Consider the following 22,785-nt stretch of genomic DNA (forward strand, 5'->3'; position numbering starts at 1 on the left):
TGACAATGATATTATACTGTGCTTGTAAGTGCTGACGAGTCCTCTGTGGTTTTGTGCATTTTAATGACAAAGGGAAGAAAAAGTATCTTAATGGCACCATGCATTTGCAGGGAGTATGAATTTTCATTACACAAACACACACACAGGTTTGTGCTGCATTCTGAACAGTCACAGATATAATACATTCACCCTACCCTTATCTAACCGTCACAACTAAATGCCTTAACCGAACCCTTTACTTAACATTCGCCTCGACCCAATTCTAAACCTAACCTAAACCTCAGTCTCCATGAGGACTACCGGTCCTGACAAGGACCTAAGAACACAGACACACACACTTTCTCCTTAGACCTCAGTGGTCTGTCACCATTTCACAAGGAGCTGTAAAGTTTGCTGTGCCCTTTTAATATGAGAAGAAACAATCTCAAAGTGACACGTGCATTGTATTCTTTCATATCCCCCTTGTTCTCCTTCCATTCCTCATTTGCAACACTCACACAGAAATTGCTCTCTTACAACTGTAGAGAAATCACAGTCGTAAAAAAAAAAAAAAGAAAGAAATAAAGAAAACCTGAACACTTATCAAGGACAAGGTTAGGTAAACACGAGCGTGAACCGAAAACGTGGGCAGAGGAAGAAGCGAACATTGGCAGGAGGCAGTGACACCACCGCGAGCAAACAAGATGTCGGCGGAAGAGCTCTTTAATCTCTGACTGGATGACCTGAGGTAAAGCTGACAAGGTTTCTAATCTGCAGAGGCACCGGGCGGCATCGCAGTTAGAGATCATAACAAATGGGCATGGGATAAGGAAGAGCACGCGCAGTACGAGGAAAGCTTCTGCAGCTTCTGTCAACAAATACAGTAAGATTTTTTACAAGATAAACAATATATCAATCTCATGAAGGCTATATTTGAGCTCATATCGGGTGTTTTAATAACCAGATCATGTGACGCCACACATCAGACATGCACAAGGTCACATTTTCTTTAATATGTCATGCACCATATGTTTAAATGAGAACGTACCATGAGACTAAGACTGGAACAAGAGAAACGCTAGAGGATTCGTGATCATCTGGAAATCGCGTCACTCACACTTGGGACGCAAATTGCCTAAAAATGTACCCACGGCTTGTTACACACGGTAGACGTACGGACACATAGTCAGGCTACTAAAGCCAAACAAATTATGTTGTAAAGTAAATATACACATACAATTGTGTTATAAATTGAATTTCTGCCAATAAAGTGTACATTTTACAGACTGGACCTTTGAACGCGATTGGTCTTTGGAGGACATTTCAAATAATTTAGTGGAAAGTGGAGCAAAACACAACAATTCACATATTTGTTTGCTGAATTGTCACTCGCTGGTCGTGCCCTTTCTTCTTCTAATAAAGTGCATCAGGCCGTATCCTGAAATGGTTCAAGGTTCAGAGTTCTCCTTTATTGAAATCCACATTTTTCCTCTCTCTCTTCATCTCCTCAGTCCCACCCAAGTCTTCCCCTCCCCTAGTTTCTTCACTACTCCACTACAGCCTTCATCAAATAATAATGATAAGTTACAAGAGGCTGCACACCCACAGTCCAAAGATCCCATCCACATCTTCTCAGTCTCACCTTCTTCATCACAGTTCAAACTTCTCCGCCTGACCACCCTCTCGTCTCCTCAGTCTCACCCCCTTCTCAACCTCCCATCCCCCAGCCTCTTCCCTCTTGTCCCTCTTTCATGTCCCTTCTTCTCTTGTGTCATGAAATAGACATTTTATGAAATGTCTATTGATACTTCTACAAATTTGGCTTCTTCTAAACAAACTATAGTTCCTGAATCGACTGTGTACTGAGATACGAATCAAATGGTCCTCTGAGGGAGAGATGCACGACCTCACATTGAGCTCAGAGTTGTGGTCAAAAGGATCTTATAATAAGATGTTTGTTGCTTTTCTTCAGGCCGTGTTTCATGTTCCCGCTCAGGCGGATCTGCAATTTTTCATCTCGACTCTGACAGCATTTGTCGGGGCGGCATTTTTTCTGACCTTGGCAGAAGTTGAGAAGCAGATGAAATCGGATAAGTGTTGAACAAAAGTACAAAAGTACATTTCCATGACAACTGGATAACTTCGTTTGCTGAGCGAGATTATGTGATATGTGTCGGAAGCTCCAGATCAGCTGTGGTACAACTAACACAATTAACTCCAGCCAGAACAAGGTTTTAGAGATGGGTTAAGTGATACGTTTGACATGACCCACATGGAACCGTTTGCCAAAGCATCAAATTCCAACTTTTTTTCTCTGTACAGAATGTGCAAATGCAAACAAATAAAAGTAAACGGCAAATTTGATCAAATCTAACATAAAGCCTTAATGCTTGGGGAAAGTTGCTTCATAAACCTACAAACAACAGAGCACTGGGTGTCATGTCATGTGACACATTGCCATGTTGCCAGGAAAAGTTTCACCGAGAAAGGGCCACAGTGCCAATTTAAAGCTGTCAAGAGTTCAGAGCACACTTTACATCCAAAGAGATTGAGCAATATATCGCAACACTTGCCTACTCACTACTGCCCCCTAGTGGCTTTCACAAGTATGGAAACGGTCAGAGCAGACATTATTCCAGACCTGTATGCTGATAAACTGTCCCTCATCGTACTCCGCTGAATGCAAACACATCACAATAAAATCATGTAAAATAAACAAGATTTTCAATTAAGTTAATTAGCGTTGGATGCACTACGTCATAGGAATGTTCTCCCATTTCCTAGTCCCTGACAATTTTTGTCATCCTGGTGCACGAAATCTATCCAACCATCTTCACTTTTTATGAAAACAGCCAGAGAAGAAAAGAGTTGCCAAACATATTGCTTGGTATTTTAGCTGCTGGTTATTAGGGCTGCAATGATTACTCGGTTAAAAGGTTTGAGTGCTTCTACAATAATTACAAGCAGTTTTTCTGATTTTTCAGCTTCTTAAATGTGAATATTTTCTGGTTTCTTTGCTACATATGACAAGAAAATCTATAAAACTGAATCATTTTGTGTTGTGGGCAAAACAACACATTTAAGATTTCAGATCACCATTTTTCAACATTTTCCAGAGCAAACATGAGAACGTCCGGTGTTTTGTTTGAAACCTGTAAATCTGACCAAAAGTGTTGATATCGCACAGAATGTTTTTTTTTCCTTCCACTACAAAAACAAGACTAATGAACTCCGTTCTGATTTGATGCCAAAACACTGCATGCACTGCAATTACAAAAATAGTACCAATTATTTTCTGTACAAACGTGTGTTTAAGTGTGAGCAAACATAAAAAAAACATTAAAGTTTTAAAATAACTATAAAACAAAGACTGCAACATCAATTTAGGGATTTAGAAAAGGAATTAAGAAAACCATTGACATGTTTGTTCGTAGAGAGACTTTAAGACTAAATCAATTTACGAATAAATAATTGCATTAAAACTGGATCAAAACGACTATTTTAGAAACATTAATTCCCTCCCTGACAGGTATTAATGCAAGTGACGAGAATCTGAACTGATTTAAAGTCTTTGAAGATTATTTGGCAATAGCAGCTGTGTTTTACTGTCTATCTATGTGCAAATGGGAACACAATTTACTAAATAAACATTATATTCTATCCAATTGAGATGAAACTAGTAACAGAGACCATTAACTTGTCACAAAAATGTTTAAATATATTGTAAATAAAGGAAGTAGAAGCTCATTTTCCCACTGACTTCCGTTCAAGAGTCGCCCCCCTGGTGGCAATTCAACATATTCTTACTTCCAGGTTGTCCTCATCTGTGAAAACGGAAGACTACATCCACTTGACAACAACTTGATTTATGGAGAAAATAAGAACAATCAATAGTTGTAGCTCTGCCTAGGTGTCATGCGTACCTAATAAAAAGGCCATTTAGTGTATGCGCGTGCGTGTGTGTGTGTGTGTGTGTGTGTGTGTGTGTTGGGTGATGCTTAAAGAAGGAAACGGAGAATTTGCTGTCAGCAGAGAAACAATCTCCATTATTCTCCGTCTGATTGTCTCATGTCTAAATTCAATTTGCCACGTCTTTTCCTGATCCACTAATCGATACTTACCATGTCTTAATGGGACCTGCGTCCGTCCCATTCCCCCTGTCCCCCCCCAGTGACCGACAGCAGCCGTGTCTCTTCCAGGCCATTACATGCTGTAATTGTTTCTTTATAGTCCTCCCACTGCAGCGGCAGTCTTACCTTCATTTGGCCTGATGTCACCCTCCGGACCAACAGAGGACATAAGGCTGGATCAATCAGCTCGGCCACAAAGCCCCCAACAGTCTTTTATGGCTCACACATAATTCACTCCTTACATGTCACGCTGACTAACTGGACGCTTTCCCACAAATAAAGAAGTGAGGGAAAGGGATCAGAGGACAGAGGGAGAAAATGAATGCAGAGCAATGAGAACTCTCAAGAGTGAAAAATCAAAAATGATCAGAACCCAGCTCAATTTGGAGCCTCACAGTGTCGTCATACTTTGATGTAGAGACAAGGTTGGAACTTTAAATGGGACACAAGACATGAGACTTTTCTCACCTAAGTCAAAGTTTTGATATCTATTACGTTTTTTACGCAATCACAGTTTAAGTTTTGTACTTTTTTTGGACGTTTTCAGATTTTAGTGTGCATTGCACCACTAGAGTGGCAAACCACTCACAAACATCTCCAAACAAACTCTTCTGTCCACAATTTTTTTTTTTTTTACATTAAAGCGTTGCTATAGTTGTTGTCTAACCCTGGGTGCTGTTTTCATTTTCATATGACTAAGGGCAGCGAGTTCTGGTCAAACCGCCCATTGACGCCCAACTCTGCTCTGGAGTTGTAAAATGAAAATGAAGGTGATTTTAAAACTGTAATATCTCCATCAATTCATGCCCATTTTTCACAAATTTAAATGTGGGAGCTGCTGAAAGCCTCCTGACGTCCACAAACCAAAAAGTAACCTGTATCATCAACCGTTCTTGAAATACGACAACTTTAAAACACGTTGCTCTTTAAACCAGCTCTTTGAACCAGCTGCAAAAGCCAGTCTCTCTCTCACTCTCTGATTCCACAAAAAATATCACTTTGTCTAAATACTCCAAGTTGTAAAGGTTCAATCCAACCCAAATCAGCAGCAAGAAGCAGGCACAATCAAAATTTCACAGCCACATTTTCTAGTTTAGGTTACTATTTAGAGGAAAACGGCTATATCGTCTATATTTCGTCTGTGGTTGTAGCACAAACATAAGCTGTGAAAACACTGGAGTTTGGTGGATTTAGTCTCCCATCAGCACTGTTGACATTTAGCTAGCAAAAAAATAAATAAATAAATATGGAGCCATTCTGGGGAAAGACAAGCGAGGGAAGGCAAACACCGTGTCTAAGCCCGGTTTAGATCTTGACGGGCTGCACTGCACTTGACAGGTACAAGCCTGCAGCTCTCACCTCCCATTTGCTGTCCTGGGTTTTCCTCTTGAGCTGGATGTTCCAGTTCTCGGCGTCCACCTCAGCGCAGTGAGGGATGGTCATGGCCACTGGGCAGAAGAGGTCCAGGCCCGGAGGACCGTATGTCACCTCTGGGCCGAGAAGTATTTCACAGCCTTCCAGCGTTTGGACACTAAACACATCACGACACACAAACACACACAGACAGGGAGAATGATGCAGAGTGTAAGAGATACAAGAAAACAAGCAGGGAAAAGATGACCCTGACCCGGCTAGCTTCTTTTTTTTTTTTTACCCCTGCAATGAAAATGGATCGACATCCACTCCTGGGTCAAATGACTGCAATAGATGCAGGTTTTTATTGGCTGTGGCTCAGATTGGCAGCACTGTGAACACGACACCCGGGTACGAGCGTTCATTTCATTCCCCTTCTACTTTTATTTTGGCAGTTTAGTTGCAGAGTCGGCACCTTTTTCCCAGCGTGGTGTTATGATACGAACGAATCAATAGGTTTAAAAGAGAGACTGGAGAGAAAGATACAATCAAAAAACCACTGCAAGATTTTCAGTAATTTGTTGGACTTCCTCTTCACAGCTTTGATTGTTTACGGCACATTTGTACTCAGAGCTAAAAACAGAAAGAAAAACTCCTCTACTGGCAGGGAAAGAGGAGTTTATCATCCCTTTTTTAGTGGCTTTACCCTCGTTTAATGAAACATCTGCACATATTCATTAACTTTAGTATAAAACCGATAAGCATAGACTGGTGCAGAGGTGGTGCATCGTTCATGAAAATGGCCACAATTAAGTAAAACTATGCACTTAACTGAATGCCACAACTCTGACTCACTGTTTCAAAATAAAAGCCTTGCTTAAAAGTTACAAAAATGGAAACTGTGGTGAAAGATCTATTTTAGAAACCCTGATTGTGATGAACACTGAACAACAACTTCTATTTAAAAACAGCTGCAAAAATTCTATCACAACACCCTTTAGCCTAAATTAAAAAAAATAAATGTTCTAAAGTTCAAGCCTTTGCAACCATGGTAACCACAGATTCTTTTTCTGTGAACAATGTGCGGCACACATAAAAAAAAAAAAGGTGAAACCTTGACTGCTCTAAAGCAGCAAAATGTGAAAACGTGTGAAAATATGCTTTATCTGGGCGGGGGCTTGCAAAAAAAAGTTAGGGAACAACTGCTGAAAGACATCGTGTACTTTTTTTGACAGTTGCTTTTCTCTTTTAACGCAGAAAAACAGGTTTAGGTGAACGGCTCTAACGAGTTCGGCACTCTTTTGTTGGTGTTTTGAGTCTCGGTGTGTGACAAAAATAAAGTCACTCCAGCAGCAGCAGCGGCTCAGTGACGTCGTGCAGGCGTTGTACATGGCAGCATTGTTCTTGCTCCGAGCGGCGGCTGTTTGATCTTCACGTGACGCCACATATTTAGCATTTTCGTATTTATGATCTCAGAGGTGCGGTACAGTACGGGATAACATCCGTCTCTGAGCTTCTACTTCCGCACGAGGGACAGCACACTTAACGAGAGAAGCGTCTGCGGGCTCGTACTTTCCAGGTCTGCCTTCCTGAGAGCTGCCGCCACTGCTGTGTGGACTCGTTCCTGGAGTTTAACAGAATGTTGTGATAATTTGCTCCAGCACGGGTGAAGAGAGTCACTGTAATTTGCTGGCGAGCTATACCGTCCTCATTAAAAGAGTGTTTGGAGCTCAAGTTGGATTTGAGGGGAGGAAAAAAAAAGGGGGGCAGAAAGGAGCATGAAAGTGTTGCTTTGTTCAAATTGTCTTCCTTGAATGATTACGAATTATGTGGTCGCCATGGACGCAGCAGCTTGGATTTTCAGTTTGCCACAAAACGGTGTGAAATAAGTGGGTTAAGAATGAAGATTGTAGAGGATTGACGTACGATACAACACTGTCAAACTGCATATGGCTTTATTTATTGTTCTATAGTGAGGATTGTTTGAAAAAGACCAAAAAACTGTGGATCAGCCAAATCTTCTGAACCTTTGCTGCACTTTTTTAAGACAAAGACCCTTTGTAGCCCAATTAAAAACTACATGTAATGAGGAAAAATGTGCTTATATGCTTAAGAAAAGCCAGAAAAAGACATGTCAGACAAATCAACTTTGTTCCACATTCAAATACACTATATGGACAAAAATATCCAGATGCCTGACCATGACGTACTACAGTAAAGTACTGTATATGTACAATACTTTAACATGGAGTTGGTCCCTCTTTTGCAGCTATAACAGCTTCTTGGAAGACTTTCCTCAAGGTTCTGAAGTGTGTCTGTGTGAATTTGTGTCCATTTATTCTGTAGAGCATTGATGAGGTCAGACGAGAAGACCTGGCCCACAATCTCTGGTGGTTTTCACACCAAATAGTCTCCGCTATAGACTCGGTTCAACTGGGGGTTGCAACCTTCAGCCGGTCCGAGTTTGCTTTCACACTTTCGCGCTTTAGTGAAATGAACCGAACCTTTTGAATAACGTGTTCCCCTCCTTGCCTGAGGCGGCGCTGCATCAAGAATTACTGAGGGAGAAGACGAGACTAATTATTGAACAAGAAAACTCGTTCATCTGTTGGTTAATGCAGGACAACTTCTGTTTCCGCCACATAAGAGCATCAAATCCTATCGTTCTACATGTTTTGGTTGTGTTTACCCACAATGCCCTGCGTTGTAGTCCGCTTCCTGCAGCAAACTGATGGAAAATTAATGGCGTGTTCACATCGGATGCAACGCAAATTTATCGCACAATCACGACTTTACACACAAAGTCAATGCACAGATATTATTATTATATTATTATATATATTATATATTTCAACTTGAAAAATCGCGAATTCTCCGAATTGCGTCACATCAACTTGTGTCACTAGAAACAAAAAAGACACAGTGTGGCAAAGTGTCAGTGAAGAGGTTGGAGCCATGTAGCATAGTAGCCCCGGTTAGCACGGCGATCGTGTTTAGTCCATACAGTGTATCTCAATATTGAATTGCAAATATATGACTTTTTCCTCATATAAACTTGATGGACTGGCATTAAAGCTCAGTGTTCCGTGGTCACGTAGAGGCTGAATCCGTGCACTTTTGCTGAACCTTTTAAGATTTTCTCTCGCCCCACTTTTTTTTTTTTTTTTTTTTATGACCAAAAAACCTGTAAAACTAATGCGATTCCATTCAGGCACAGCAGCACTTTGTGTTTAGTGCTAATTAGGGAATGTTAGTATGCAGACATTAGCGACGACAGCCTTGGAGCGGTTAGTGTGACACTTAAACTTGATAAATGGTTAATTTATTGATTCATTTTTGACTGAAAGCCCAGCAAAAGAAAGAGAAATCATAAATTTTAGGGGAAAAAATTGCAAGAATGAAGTGCTCACACAACTGTAGCAAATATGAAAGTGGAAGCTGATGCCCCAGGCACGTTGTCCAGTCTTATACGCTCACACATTCTGAGCCGCGTTCACAAGTTCTCAAAATGGCCACGAGGTAAAGAACATTTTCTTTCAGTACATTTTAAAAAGAATATGTGTGTTGGTACAAATTTGTTTCTTCTTTCAATCGAAATTGACTTCGTTTGATACATTTCTGGTGTCTCCAAGCACAATATTGCACAGAAATGTTCTCAGGTATCGTGGGAGATCATTTTCTGTAGCATTTTTATTGCTTAAAATCCTCTTCACACCCCAATTGTGACCAATTCATTCATCCATTGTCACAGAAATAAAGAAATTCAATCACCTGTGGAATGGACAGGCCTGTAAAAACCAAGCTCCACCCCTAGAGGGGTAAAAATTCATTTGTGATGCAAGGTTTGTTTTCTCTCTTCTATTCAGGACCTGTCACACAGCACAGCAACCTCACCCATTACCTTTAGTGTCTCTTATTTCAGTCAGTTCTTCTGTGCGTGAGAAAGTCCTCCATCCCCAACATCGATGAGCCTGATTACGCAGAGTGTGGGCACAGAGCAGATCACTCTGCTCCTCGAGTCTCCTGCTGCAGCTCGGCTCCGAGAGTCTGCCGGTGAGGAGCGCTCAACACCGTCTCTCTCTCTCTTTTTTTTTTTTAAATTCTACTTGTCATCACGATAAAGGGCTCTACTTGACTCTAGACTCTTTAAGCCCCTGGATGAGGTGCATTATTTAAGGAGAGCGATGACTCACTCCTCAGGGAGTCCGGGGGGGGGGGGGGGGGGGAGGGAGAGGCTTGAACTCGTCTAATAAATGTACAAATTAGCACGCTCCATTAGCATCGCCTTTATTTACTTGTAGTCGCCCACCTGTTCATCCCACTGTGCTTTGATCCATTTTCACTTAATGGAGGCTCTTTATGTGGAGCGCGGTTATACATTCGTCAAACAGGAAGCATATGGAAGTTAAAGCGGCAGTACGTTTAGATTTACTTTTCGATGTGGTTATTTTTGCCTCGGTTTCACTTGGTAGTACTCAACGTGGGCGGAGTCCTGACTGCACGGCTGCATGAAACTGCCGTGACTTTGTTTTACACGCTGCACACACACAAACGAGGGACTAGTGACTTGTAAAGCAGTTGTTTCCTAAATACTCCAGATTCCTCTGTTAAATATTGAGATTTTAGACATTTCCCTGGTAATTGTTGGAGATTAACCCACGTTTTTAGGATTATAAAATCTTTTTAACTGATCTACAGTTCGGCTTGATTCTTGTGTCAGACATCTCTGTGCTCTTTGTGAAGATGGGAGGGTTGTGTCACGAAGCATCCGGCAGAAAAATCTCTGCCAAATCAAGTGTGGCGACCCCAAGAGAGTGAGAAGCCGGAAAAATAAAATAAAATCATAACGATAACAATTCTGCCTCTGTTTGTTCTTCCTGAAGAGAAACGATGATGTACCATTTTTTTCACACTGCATGTAAATGCACTGAAGTGCTGCGGAGAGTCTGTGCAGCTCCTGCTGTTTCGCATTAACTTTGCTCCAGAAAATCTTAAAAGATACAATTAAATACTCAAACACACGCCAGGACTTTTCATCCGTTGGTCCCGCAGGTGTTCAATAACAAAACTTTGCTTAAAAACAATTAACGGTGTCTGGAGACTGAAACTCTCGAGTGCTTTTACTTTGAAACGGGAACAGGAAGTGTTGATTTTCTGAAGTGGTCAAACTGTATTGTAACTGATTTTGTATCATATCAATAACGTAACTCAACACCAGGATCAAGCAACTTGATCAGTTGCCTTATTGTATCTTGTGAAACAACATACCCTCTCTTTTTTGCCTGCTTTTTCCCCTTGTGCTGATTTTTTTTTTTTTTTTTGGCTGTTTTTTTTGGGGGGCTGGCCCTAATACTCCTTCGTACAAAGAAACATGCAGAGACTCCAAAAAAATGATGTTTTCTGGCTCTTTTATGGTGAATATTTTTGAGTGTTCGGTGTTAAAGGGTTAATTGCTGAACTGAAAATTAAGCCTTTTTTTGTGCATGATTTCCTTTTTATCTATAACTGCAGTACTTTCATCACCCAACAGGTGGCCATGACCCACAAGGCATTGAAATCACCGATGTAAAACACAACATGAAGACTCACATGTGACTTGACCTGACACTACCTCCAATTCTGAAGATGACACATTTAATCATCTGTCTGAGGACATATTTTTTTAGGATCAGTACGATGTGAAATCTGGTTCTCGGCTCCATCCTTATCTACATATTTTAGTTTGCACCAGGCACTGATTGGCTTCTTACCGGCCAGAAAACAGGAGCTTTCTCTTTAAAGTCAACCTTGAATCTATAGCTCAGTCCGTACAATAACATGTTCTCCCTCCAACTGTGCTTTCAATTATAGCTTTTCTTTTTTTTACGATGTTGTGGTTCAAATGCTGTTTTAAGACCAGTTCCCATATGTACACAACGTACATTATTACAGTTTGTGCACAGAGCTCATCGCCGTCGCCTCTCTGGCTCTTTGTTACGACGGTAATGAGTGAATCTGGGAGAACCCGAGACTCAATCGTTCACCCTCCGCTGACTCTCCTTCCCCGTTTTGATGAAGTCAATACAGAGCCGAGATGAGTGTGTGTGTGGATGTTAGCCCAATCATGCGTCTATTTGAGCAGAAAATGGAAAAAGATGATAACCGTGCAGGAAAGATCGATGCCCAGTTTTTGCTTCCTATCCCTTTAGAACAAACTTTGAATGTTCACATTTAAAAAAACAACAACAACAACCTTGTTCCGTTTTAAAAGACATTGCTGATGTTGGCCCCGGGCTGCGGTGTTAATTGACGGCGGGCAGGTGGCCCTCGTGTTGACACTTTGTTTAATCTAATTTAGTATCATGAATTATGAAACCACTGTCAGGCACATGCACCAGAATCTAATGGGCGGAATGCATAACAATCTCAGTCAGGCACATTTTTATTCTGGACCCACGACAAGCATCTCCCTCTCTGTCATCGCAATCAAGTCCACTGTGTAATTTTTGGCACTGCGAGCCAAAGGCTAATGCTCGATTTTTTCCAACGTTGTAAAATTTTCATGCTTCTGGATGAATCCAAAATGCTTTTAAACGACTTTCCTGAGGCGAATATCTCGACTGAAACGACAGACTGAAGTGACACGCTGGACGTGCTTGTTAACGCTAATATCTAGTTAGCTGATCACATGACACTGACTCTGTGGATGGTCAAAAACAGTATCAGAGTGATGAAAAAAGGCGATTAAAGTGACTTAGAAATGTGGCATAGAGCGTTTCAGAAAGTGATCTACTGGGATTTCCGCACACAAACATCTCAGAGTTTACAGAGAATGGCCTGAAAGAGATAAAACATCCAGTTCCCTGGGAGGAAAAGTGGCTTTTTGGTGCCAAAGTTCAGAGGAGAATGACCTGAGAGAAAGGTAAGAGTAACCTTTCATACAAGGCACTGTATGAAGAACATCATCTCAGAATGCACAACATGTTGAGCCTTGAGCCACGAGCTACAGCAGCTGATAGTTTCCATCATCAAGAACATTGAGCAGTCTGAGGGGTCATCCACGTGGACGTGGCCTAAATCACACAGAACCACACGAAAAAGTGAGAAAAATGTCATGAAATAATAAAAATTATAATAATAGCAGATCAGAATCATGGTCAGGGTTATGGGATAGAGGAAGTGAGTCCTTCTCGAGATGGGAAAAGCATGGTTAAGCCTTCGAAAGCCCCCTTGTCCCAAGACCACTGATCATGGAACTAGAGGCGTTTGTGGTGCTTCCTGAAAGTTTGTCCGTTCCCTTCTTCACCTTTTACCCTAAACTCAACAATCTCCATCTGGAGGACTAAAAGAAAATGGAATAAATACATTTTTATATTTTTATTTATCAAAGTGAAAGAATCATTGAGTAAGAAATCTTGGATTGTGTGTCTAAGGGTCAGGAGAGGTCATAGTTAGGGTCAGGTTTAGGTCACGTTGCCGCAAACTGCAAGAGCGGGCACAGAAATATCTGTAGGGTGAACTTCAACTCATTTAACGTCACTTCCACCACACTTCAAGTTCTGCCCCTCTGTTGCCTTCTGCAGACAGACCCTTCTCACAGCAGCAGCGATAGGACCACACCTGGTGCCACGTCTGACACTTTATGAGACCTCCTGTGTACCTAATAAAGTGGCAGATGAGTGGCTATTTATTTATACACACACACAAGAGACACACAGCACCACACCACTGCTGTGCACCTCAGTGTTTTAGTTTGTCCCATCTGCTGGCCAAGAAGGAGGTGGCGTTTAATGACCTCTAATGTTTCCACCCTCGTCGGTGGTGGTTCATGCGAGAGTGACACCGTTTCCATCATATAAGACCTTGTCTAACCATAGAATTCAGCAAACATAAACGTGCACACAATGATATTTTCTCACATAACATCTACTGCTTTATCCTGAGGGTCGCAGTAGAGAAAAACAGAAGGTTTACTTGCCAGAGAACTAGTAAGGAGAGACTGTAATGTATCGAGACGCAGGACTAAATTTACTAAATTTAAAGCAATTTAACTTCCAAACACTGACTGAAAATAAACCAGTCATGCTCTCATACCGTACGTAACACACTCTCTCATTCCCAGAGTCTTATTACACACACATTTATTTTCCACCACTTTATCCTCCTCAAGAGGGTTCACCGGTTGCTTTATTTCCAAACCGTTCAACCTGAGCTGTCCCTCGGAAACGCGTATCTTCTAATCGCGAATCACCACGTCTCCAGCTCACTACTGTCTTGTAGATCTTCCTTTTCACTTTTGCTGCCCTCCTGCAGCCCTGTGACACTCGTCTCCACCCACTCCACGCCTGATGAAGCAGGGTCAGCCACCGCAGGAAATGATGTCACACGTCTCCTGACAGCAATGCACGTGTAAATGAGATGTGAAAACGTGATCCACCGTTTCCTTTTTTTATTATCGAGTCAAATTCAAACCAGGAGCAACATCAACAACAATAAAAACACAGACACTTCCGTGTCCCAGCTGTTCAGGAACCACACACACGCACACGCACACGCACACACACGCACACTTCCATCAATAAAAGCTCTTTTCCGACCAGGACAAAGCTGTTTCTGGCTCAGTAGGTTGAGGGATTTATCTCAAAACACAAAATGCTCATAAAATCTCAGAAGGGGAGGAATTTGTCTGACCTAAGCAAAAAAACTCTGCCTTGAAAAGATTTAGATGAGCCTTTGAAAAGCCTCAAGAACACTTTTCTACAGAGAGAGAGGTTTTAATAATAAGACGACACCAGGAGGCTGGACGGGGACGGGGAAGAAAGAAGACAACAATCGCATGTCTCACTGTGTCCTCCTGGGACGTCGGCGGTGATTGACAGTCGGTGAGATGACAAACACGGCAGAGCACAGGCAGAGGTACAGTAAACATCTATGTGCTCACACAGAGCAGCAAAGGAGAATAAAGGACTTGAAAAGCACAGCTGTGGCCAAGAACCACATGGTGTCACATTGAAATGTTTCTATTGTGTTTCCAGGAGGTGAATAAGCCAGTGAGAGGAAACCAGATATACTGCGATCTATGATACGATCTAGACTGTTATTTTACTTTTTGTGTGACAAGTGGCTTGGAATTAACCACTATTATTAATCGATCAATAAATTAATCGTTTTTTTTTTATTAAGCCAGAATCATTTTTGTGTTTGTGGATAAATCAAGACATTGTTTTTTAGAACATTATCAATTTCCAGGTTTGGGAAAACCTGGAAATGATTAATTCAGGGATGAACTCAAGTGGCCAATGAGTGTCTCGTCTGGTCAAGAGGGGGACGACGTAGAGAAAATAGATATTCATCATCATATTTGACAGAATTTCAAAGTAAAAGTGTCTCTTTTGATACAGAACCATGTGTATTTCACAATAAAAACATATTTATGATGCAAAATAAATCTTATTTATTAAATAAATATAACTGTGATTAAAACATCAAACTTATATATCTATAGTATATATATATATATATATATATCTCATTTAATGTTGAATGTAAATATTATAAACAATGTCTCATTGTTACTATTATAAAAACATATGTTTAAAGAGCTGTAACATGATATTAAGTTGCGGGCCGCATGTAATCGTTGGCCCAAGAACTGAACAAATAGTTTTAATGAACTGATTCTAGTGATTGAGTTACACTGAAAACAACTGCTCTACACAGCCGCACAGTGATGACTCCGCCCTCGTTGAGTAGGTACTATTTTTTGTAGGGGAAACGTAAGTCTAAACCGTGCCGTGCTGAGGCGAGCTGGGATCATAGGTGGAAAAGGGGCTATAGATAAATACAGTAGCTGTCAGAGTGTGTGTTCTGTGTGTTTGACACTAAACACGAACAGCAGCTTGCTCTGAAGTGGTTGAGGTCAGGGGAGTCGCGTGTCATCCGTCGCTCTTTTACAAGGGAATCTCAGAGGTTGCTTTTCAACTTGACCTCAGAATAGCGCCGCCGTTTGCATCTCATTATGTCGGTGTCTTGTCAAGGCGATCGAACGGCCCTGTTGTTCTCCTTTTCAACTGCTAAATGTGTGAGGTCTCTCTTTTTCGTTGGGTGAATTTGCTCGGGCAGCGGGCTGTGAATAAACAGTGACACTTCAGAGGAAACTGTGGCCCCAACACACACACACACTCCCCGCAGCTCAGTCCATCCGAGGGTCATTACCTCGCTGTGATCAGAATACACAATGCTCGCGCTGCCGAGATGAAAGGCCCTCAGGAGACGTCTGCGCCGTGCATATCCATCAGAGCACCGCGCTCCATTCATCACTGCATTCATCACAGTTTAAACAAGCTTCCCAGGTTGTGACTCTCTCCCTGAGCGCCAGCATTGTTGACACAGAGTGGGGTACATAAACTACACATCGACTCTCGGCAAAGTAACAAGGACAAAAAATAAAAAAATAACACATCAGAGATCGGAGGATTGGAGGTTCGACTTGTTAGGAGTCACTGGGCTAAATGAAGGAGTCCTCCGCCCGCCCTGCCTGCCCTGCCCCCCCCCACCCCTGCAGGGTCACGCGGCACAAACTGGCACAAACTTTTTTTTTCCCCGTGGCAGCTGGGACATCAAAGCCCAGACAACCACCTGTGACGGGGCTTCTGGAAATGAACACCCATATCGTGACACCTTGAGGACTCCTATAGAGACAGAGAGAGACTACAGAGCTGCTGCTGCTGCTGCTGCTGCTGCTGCGGCCCATCTGTCACACAGCCAGGCAGCAAACACTGATGACCACAGAGAGGGTCAGACACACATCTTAGTCTCGATGGACGCTTTTCCATGATGCAGTTCTAGCACGACTCGGCTCAGTTTGGGTGTCAGATACGTTGTTTTCCATTACGTCATAGCAGTCTTGTATAAAGTACCTAAAAGTGATACTTAAGAAATGACTTTGGTAAAAGTTAAAGTCACCTTTAAGAATATTACTTGAGTAAAAGTCTTAAAGTACCTGACATTTACTGTACCTAAGTACCAAAAGTCATTTTCTGTAAGTAAAAGTAAAATTATTTAACAAAGTGAGCTATTACAATTTTGAATATGACATTTATTGTGGCTTGATGGAAATAAAAGGTACTGGCGAACATTAAAATTAACCTTCTGTCATGAATGGTGACAAGCTCACTCTCTCAACCTCCCTGTGTCTGCTTGGTTTTGTGTAAGTGTTTGAAACGTTTGGAGTCTGTGGAGCTTCTAGACGTCACACTGTGTTTTAATTCAACTTGGAGACGAAATCTGGAGACGGATTTGTGTTTTTTAAAGTTAGAAGCGTTGCACTGCACTGGTATCAGATTTGGTACCTGGTGTTGGCTGATATGAAATTGTGAGATATTTGAAGGGAAGTGTTACTTCATCACAACACCTCAAAGAAAAAAGGTCAGTGGCTACATTTTTTCGTTGTTTTTCGACACAGTAAACCACCGATGGTGTTGAAAGTGAGCGAAAGAGAACAACTTTTAAATCAAACGTCCCTTTTGTGACACTGACAAGACGTCATCGTCTAATTGTCCTGTAAAACTGGGAAATCTTTTTTGGAAGGAAAAATGAACAAAAGTAGTTGCGGTGTAATGAAAAACAAAAAACAAAAAAAAACAGAGGCTCATTAAAATGAACTCAACAGTGAAAATAAACAGCAAGAAACACACTTAAAAAGAAAATCTTTGACATCTTAAATCAAACTCTGTGGTAATTAAGCCGCCAGTGACGGCGCTAACTCAACTTGTTACTTTTAAAAATCTGCCTTTTAAAAAACTTTCTTTTTCCCCCCCGTCCGTTTTTTTTCCTAAACACTGTGGCTGTAACAGTGCGCCGTCGCAGGGAATGCTGGGTAATTAGGACACCGAGGACACCGAGGACACCGTGGTGTTGGGAGGTTCCGCTAAGATGGATGAGGGGACGGAGGGAGACTGACAGACAAACAGAGGGCTGAAATGATATTTGGCTGAACTGTGGCCTCACCTTGCTTCTCCCTGATTGATCACCATGTACATCTCCCAGGACAGATTTTCAGCCACGGCTCCGTGAGGCACCAGCAGCCCGACCCCTGGAAAACACACACACACACACACACGTGTGACAGCTGCTGGGGCAAAACAAGGACATGTAACAGCGGCGCGCTGTTCATTCAGAGAGGGGTTATGGAAATATTTATGCGAGCCTCATTTGACTTTTATGAGCAGAGGGATTGTCAAGTGAAACTTGAGTGTCTAAATAAAATATCACAATATGGGGTTTTTATTTGGGAACACAAACAACATAACAAGTGACGTTGATTTTAATTTGGAAAAAAACACGTTACTTGGGGGCACGAGGAGATGCTGATAATGCATATGTATATATACACACATATATAATTATATACATATACACACATATATGTATGTATATGTAAATATGTATTATTTACATTAACATGCATTTTAAGAGAACTTTTGTTTCCAATTTAAAACTTATTTAAAAAGAGAATTTGAAGCAGGCAAACAAGCAACAGCCTATTGTATAAATAGAATGTACATTAAATGGATGGATGTAGACTCCAAAAGCCAACCAGGTAATAAAAATGTATTGAAGAGCCACTGGGGGGTGGAAATCTACAAGAACAATAAGCTCCTTCTACTTCTCACTTGATCTATATCGTCAGTAAACATTCTCCTGAAAAGTTAATGGTCTGGATTTAGCTCTTCTTCAACGGAACGTGACGTCAATTTCATCCATTTTGTTACCAAAATAAAAGTAAAAGTGAAGATAAACCGCACGACAGACAGTTTTGTACAATAGGAGCCTGGATGCAGGCGACGTCTGTGAGTGTCCGTTTGAGAAAACATCACCATGGCACCGGCTTCAAAACAGATTCTTCAGGTTCTCGGTTGACGTCACGGTCAGTTGGTCTTAGTCACCTTTCAAATTGACGGACGGCTGGATAAACAGAATTGATCTGTGACATGAAAGCTCTGTATGAGGCACTCTGACTGTGAGGGATTATAACGATCTGATCTAAAACAGCCAGTTACTTTTACTACACCTCTGATTATGCACCATCCTTCAAGACACTGCTGAGGCACGATTCATCAGCTCTGACTGACACCGTTCATCTGCTGCCACGGCGATGGCGAAGTATTCACACTGACGCGGAGCGAAGAGCATGTAGAAGACCTGTTTCACAAGTACTAGGTTCCGCCGAGGAGCAGAGTGAGGGATTAAGACACATTCTGGCAGCAGTAAGCCCAGAGAATATTGTCTCAGCCAAATTTTTACCAAGTGATCAAATAATCATAAAGTATCTAATACTGAGGAGACTGCTGCACTGGTAACATTTTGTACAAAAAACCTTTACAACTTCAAACAGGAAATGATGGAATTCAAAATTCTCATTCAACAAAGCACGTAAGTGCTAACCCTAACCCAGCACGAAAGTGGTTTTACCTCCAATGAGAACTTTTACTTTCCATATCTGGCAGTTATTCCACCATTTAGGGGTGACGGTACTGAGAAGCTGACGTCAGAAACACGTGACGCGCTGGTGAATCTCGTCCGTGATTGTGACGGCCGTTCCACGAAAGTCCCGAGGTTTTACCGTAATGACAAGTATATGGGTGGAAAGCTCTATTTCTCTGCTTTTCTGGTATCCATCCATCCATCTATCTTTGACCACTTTACCCTCCACGTGAAGAAAAAGTGGTAGAATTAATCTGAAGTTCTTACAAGTTGCCCTCGCATCATATTAAGCTGTGTCAGTACATTCTGTCCTTGAATTTGAGGGAATTGGTCCTGGAAAGTCCTTAAAAAGTCTTTGAATTTGATGTCAAAGGTGTGCAAACCCTGTATAGTAAATACTTAAAATACAACCCAGAACACTGAAATATGGGAGGGTTCGAAGAAAACTTGAAGAAAGTTTTGGCACCTAAAATCTTTATCGTCTTGACTTCTTAACAAACTACACTGTGTTTTACTGAGGCCTGAAACACGCATTGAATAGTTGTCTGTTCTCAAAGTTCTGCTTATTTCCGATGGCCATCAAATATCTCCATGCTGTGTAAACATGTTGTCACATTGGTTTTTCCTTAATTTGCTATTGTACCATATTTATCTGCAGCATCTCTATGCATTGTCTGCACAGCATTAATTTTTTTATTTATTTTTTTACAAATAAGAGGCAAACAGAAGCAGAATGGGAGATAAAGACAGCCTCTGGCAGCTGTCTAGACAGTAATTATTTTTCTTTCTTTCACACTATCTTTATTTATCTGCAGCATCTGTACGTTCCGTCTAGACAACTCTCTTTTTTGTGTAATTGTATTTTGTCCATTTGGTTTTTTTCCCTTTCCGTCACAGTAATCACTCGGAAACTGTAGCCACTTTCCAACCAAGTGGTTACAGTTTGGAAAGTTATTTGTACTTCAATTGGCAGAAGTTGTGAAGGCTACCAAAACTTTCATATGGTAGGGTACCAAAGTGGTAAGGCATCTAATATATCTAATATATACAGTATATATATATATATATATATATTCCCAAAATCGCAGCGCTAGCATCTGTCAAAATGAAACACACAGAAACTGTAATAAAAACTGAGCAGGAGTCTGTGGATTATCCAGAAAAATCAGGAGATACAAAGACAGAGGTTGCCGTAGAATTTCTCCTTCCATTCTGCCTTGGCCTGCAGAGAGGAATCTCAGAGGCAGACACTGTAAAACCGAGGCTAAAAATAACATTCTAACGACACTTGTACTGCGGAATTTAAGAAATACATACAGTATTTTATAATCAGTGTGAACCCACTCTAAAACCCTATATAAAACTCAAGTGTAGAGTAAGAATGCTGCTTTTTTTTGTACCGTACCATCAAAGCTTTAGTAATCTGCAGTGAAGTGCTGTGTATGAGCGGCTATTCAGTCTAATGAATAGCATTCGCCGTCGACGGTTCGTGTGAGTGCTGCACTTGACGGCAGCGACTGCTCCACTCAGACCCTCCGCCTGAGCGATGACCGCGGGAGGCTGATTATACTTCACCTCTCAACGCCGGCTCCCCGAGAACTGCGGCTATATACACGGACGAGGACTGCACCGCGGAAGAGGTGTGCGCGAGCTGTTGACCTCGAGACAACAGTTCCAGTCCACGCAGAGTCCTTCAATCACTGCATTTGTGTTGGCGGGGACGCGATGACAGTGTTGTCTGCCTGAGAGAGACAGATGACGGTGTGGAGGTATGACAAAAAAATAGCTACCTGCCTTGTAAACATTACAGTGAGTGTGTACTGTAAGTGTACGGGGGAGTCGCGATGTACTTTAGCGAAAGCACAGGGTTTTGACAAACAATTAGTAACGCGCTGTCAACGCGCTCCTCCATTAAAGTCCCTGTGAAACAAATACAGAGTGTCACCTCTTCACACTCTATGATATGTTAGATTAGAAAATAGTGGCTGGGAACATGGAAAAAAACCCTGGAGTAAAGTAGAGCTGAAACAATTAATCGATTAATAATCTGTAACTAAATTAATCGACAACTATTTTGATGATCGATTAATTGGTTTGAAGATTTTTCATGATTAAAACAAGATTTAAGATTGTTTAAACTTCTTAAATGTGAATATTTCCTTCATTTCTTTGCTCTGGATAACAAAGAAATCATTCAAAGTTAATCATTTTGGTTTGTGGACAAAGATTGGAAAATTTGAGAACATCATCATTTGCAGGCACCGATCAACATTTTTTTAAGGTTTCCTTATATTTTATGGACCAAATGATTAATCAATTAATCGACAGATGAATCGATTATGAAAATAATCGTTAGTTGCAGCTCTAGAGTAAAGACGAAGAACAATATTAATCTAGTCTTCTGTTCAGGATTTTTAGGGCTATGGCTCGATGATGCGTCAAAACCATAATTAGCATCCAAACCCTACCCTACCCATTCACTGAGATGTCTCTGTCCCTAAAATGAAAAGCAAAATAAACTGTGCGAGTACAGTATGTCGATAAACTGCAAACAGGAAGTTTGACAAGATAAACGAGATGAAGTTGAATGTTCTACAACAAATTTCTTCTATAAGCTGTGTATTTTTGGAGCTTCTCTTTTTGCCAAACGAGGGATCATTTTGATGACATCATTTACACTGATTTATGTGAAAACATCTTTAAAAAGGAGGTTAAAAAAATGATAAGGAGTTGAGTGCTTTATATATTACAGGTAATATCTTTGAGAAGAGTGAAGCAATCCCGCCTTTTATGGCAGGCCTGACAGCTTTGACGTCAATGAATGTTAAATGTTTAAAATTGTTTTCGGGGCAGGCTCAGAAATAGGTCTGCCGGAAGAGTTGATGGGAGGTTGTAATATAGTTGGCAAAGCCGTGGACAAAACTGAGTGCTTAATATATCTGTCAGCGGAGCAGATACAGCCACGATTTCCCTGACAGACTTTCCTTCCCCTCATTCTGAGACGTTGTACACTGGGAGGGAACCATGGTGTGAAACAGAGATACAGTCTTTTAACAAGTCTTTTACACCAAGCGGCGAAATCGGCACTAAATCCTGTGCCGTATCGTTTGATTCTTACCTTGTGATCTACATGGATGCTTTGTCATTTGTTATTTAGGTTATTTACCTAAATAACAAATGGTTTGACATCCGGATGCCTCCGAAAATTACGTTCACACACAACTAAACTGCGTCTTCTGCTATGTTTTGTAGTCTGTGAAATAATGTGTGTCACACAGATATAAATATGACACTGTTAATTATTTAACATCATCAATGCAGTGGTTACCAACTACTGGGTCAGGGCCCACAGATGGGTCACAGGAGATATTTTTATGGGTCTCCAAATTAATTTGCAGAATGTTTTACTGTATGTGTTGCTGTTTTTTTACAAACAGCAAGCAAGAAATTAAGTTTTCATGAACATCTCTTGTAAATTATTAATTTGCCAATTCAAAATGATATTAGGTGTTGCTGTAAATTAGTAAATTATTCACTAATTTGCTCTTTTCACAATTGAATTTAATAAAATGTTTGAGAAACACAGAGGTGATACAGGAAATTATGTGCTTTATCACGATTAATTAGCGCAAACTCTGTAATTAATTTGTTAAAAATGTTTAGACTGACCAAGAGCCCGAGTGAAAACACATTGGATGTTGGGAAAATGGAGTTAAAACACAAAGAATTAGGGGTTAAAACATCCAATGCTTAACATTAACTGTTTTTGTGCTAAAAGTAACATAAGTAAATGTAACATGTATATTTGATTAGTGTAACTTTGACAAAATATGTGAATTATTGTGATTGGTGGGGAGAG

The 22,785-nt window shown here is 41.0% G+C and overlaps 1 protein-coding gene across 2 annotated transcripts in view; it reads right to left on the reverse strand.

Annotated features, from left to right (window-relative positions):
- Nucleotides 1-22,785, reverse strand: part of unc5db (unc-5 netrin receptor Db) — a 253,424-nt gene that overhangs the window by 54,598 nt on the left and 176,041 nt on the right. For both annotated transcript variants that reach the window (XM_058636898.1, XM_058636899.1), the window contains 2 exons: nt 17,451-17,535; nt 5,469-5,640 (listed from right to left, as the gene is read on the reverse strand). In XM_058636898.1, the coding sequence (XP_058492881.1) occupies nt 5,469-5,640; nt 17,451-17,535 (257 nt within the window). The remainder of the gene's footprint in view (nt 1-5,468; nt 5,641-17,450; nt 17,536-22,785) is intronic.

Source organism: Solea solea, chromosome 8 (assembly GCF_958295425.1).
Source record: "Solea solea chromosome 8, fSolSol10.1, whole genome shotgun sequence".
Classification (NCBI taxonomy): domain Eukaryota; kingdom Metazoa; phylum Chordata; class Actinopteri; order Pleuronectiformes; family Soleidae; genus Solea; species Solea solea.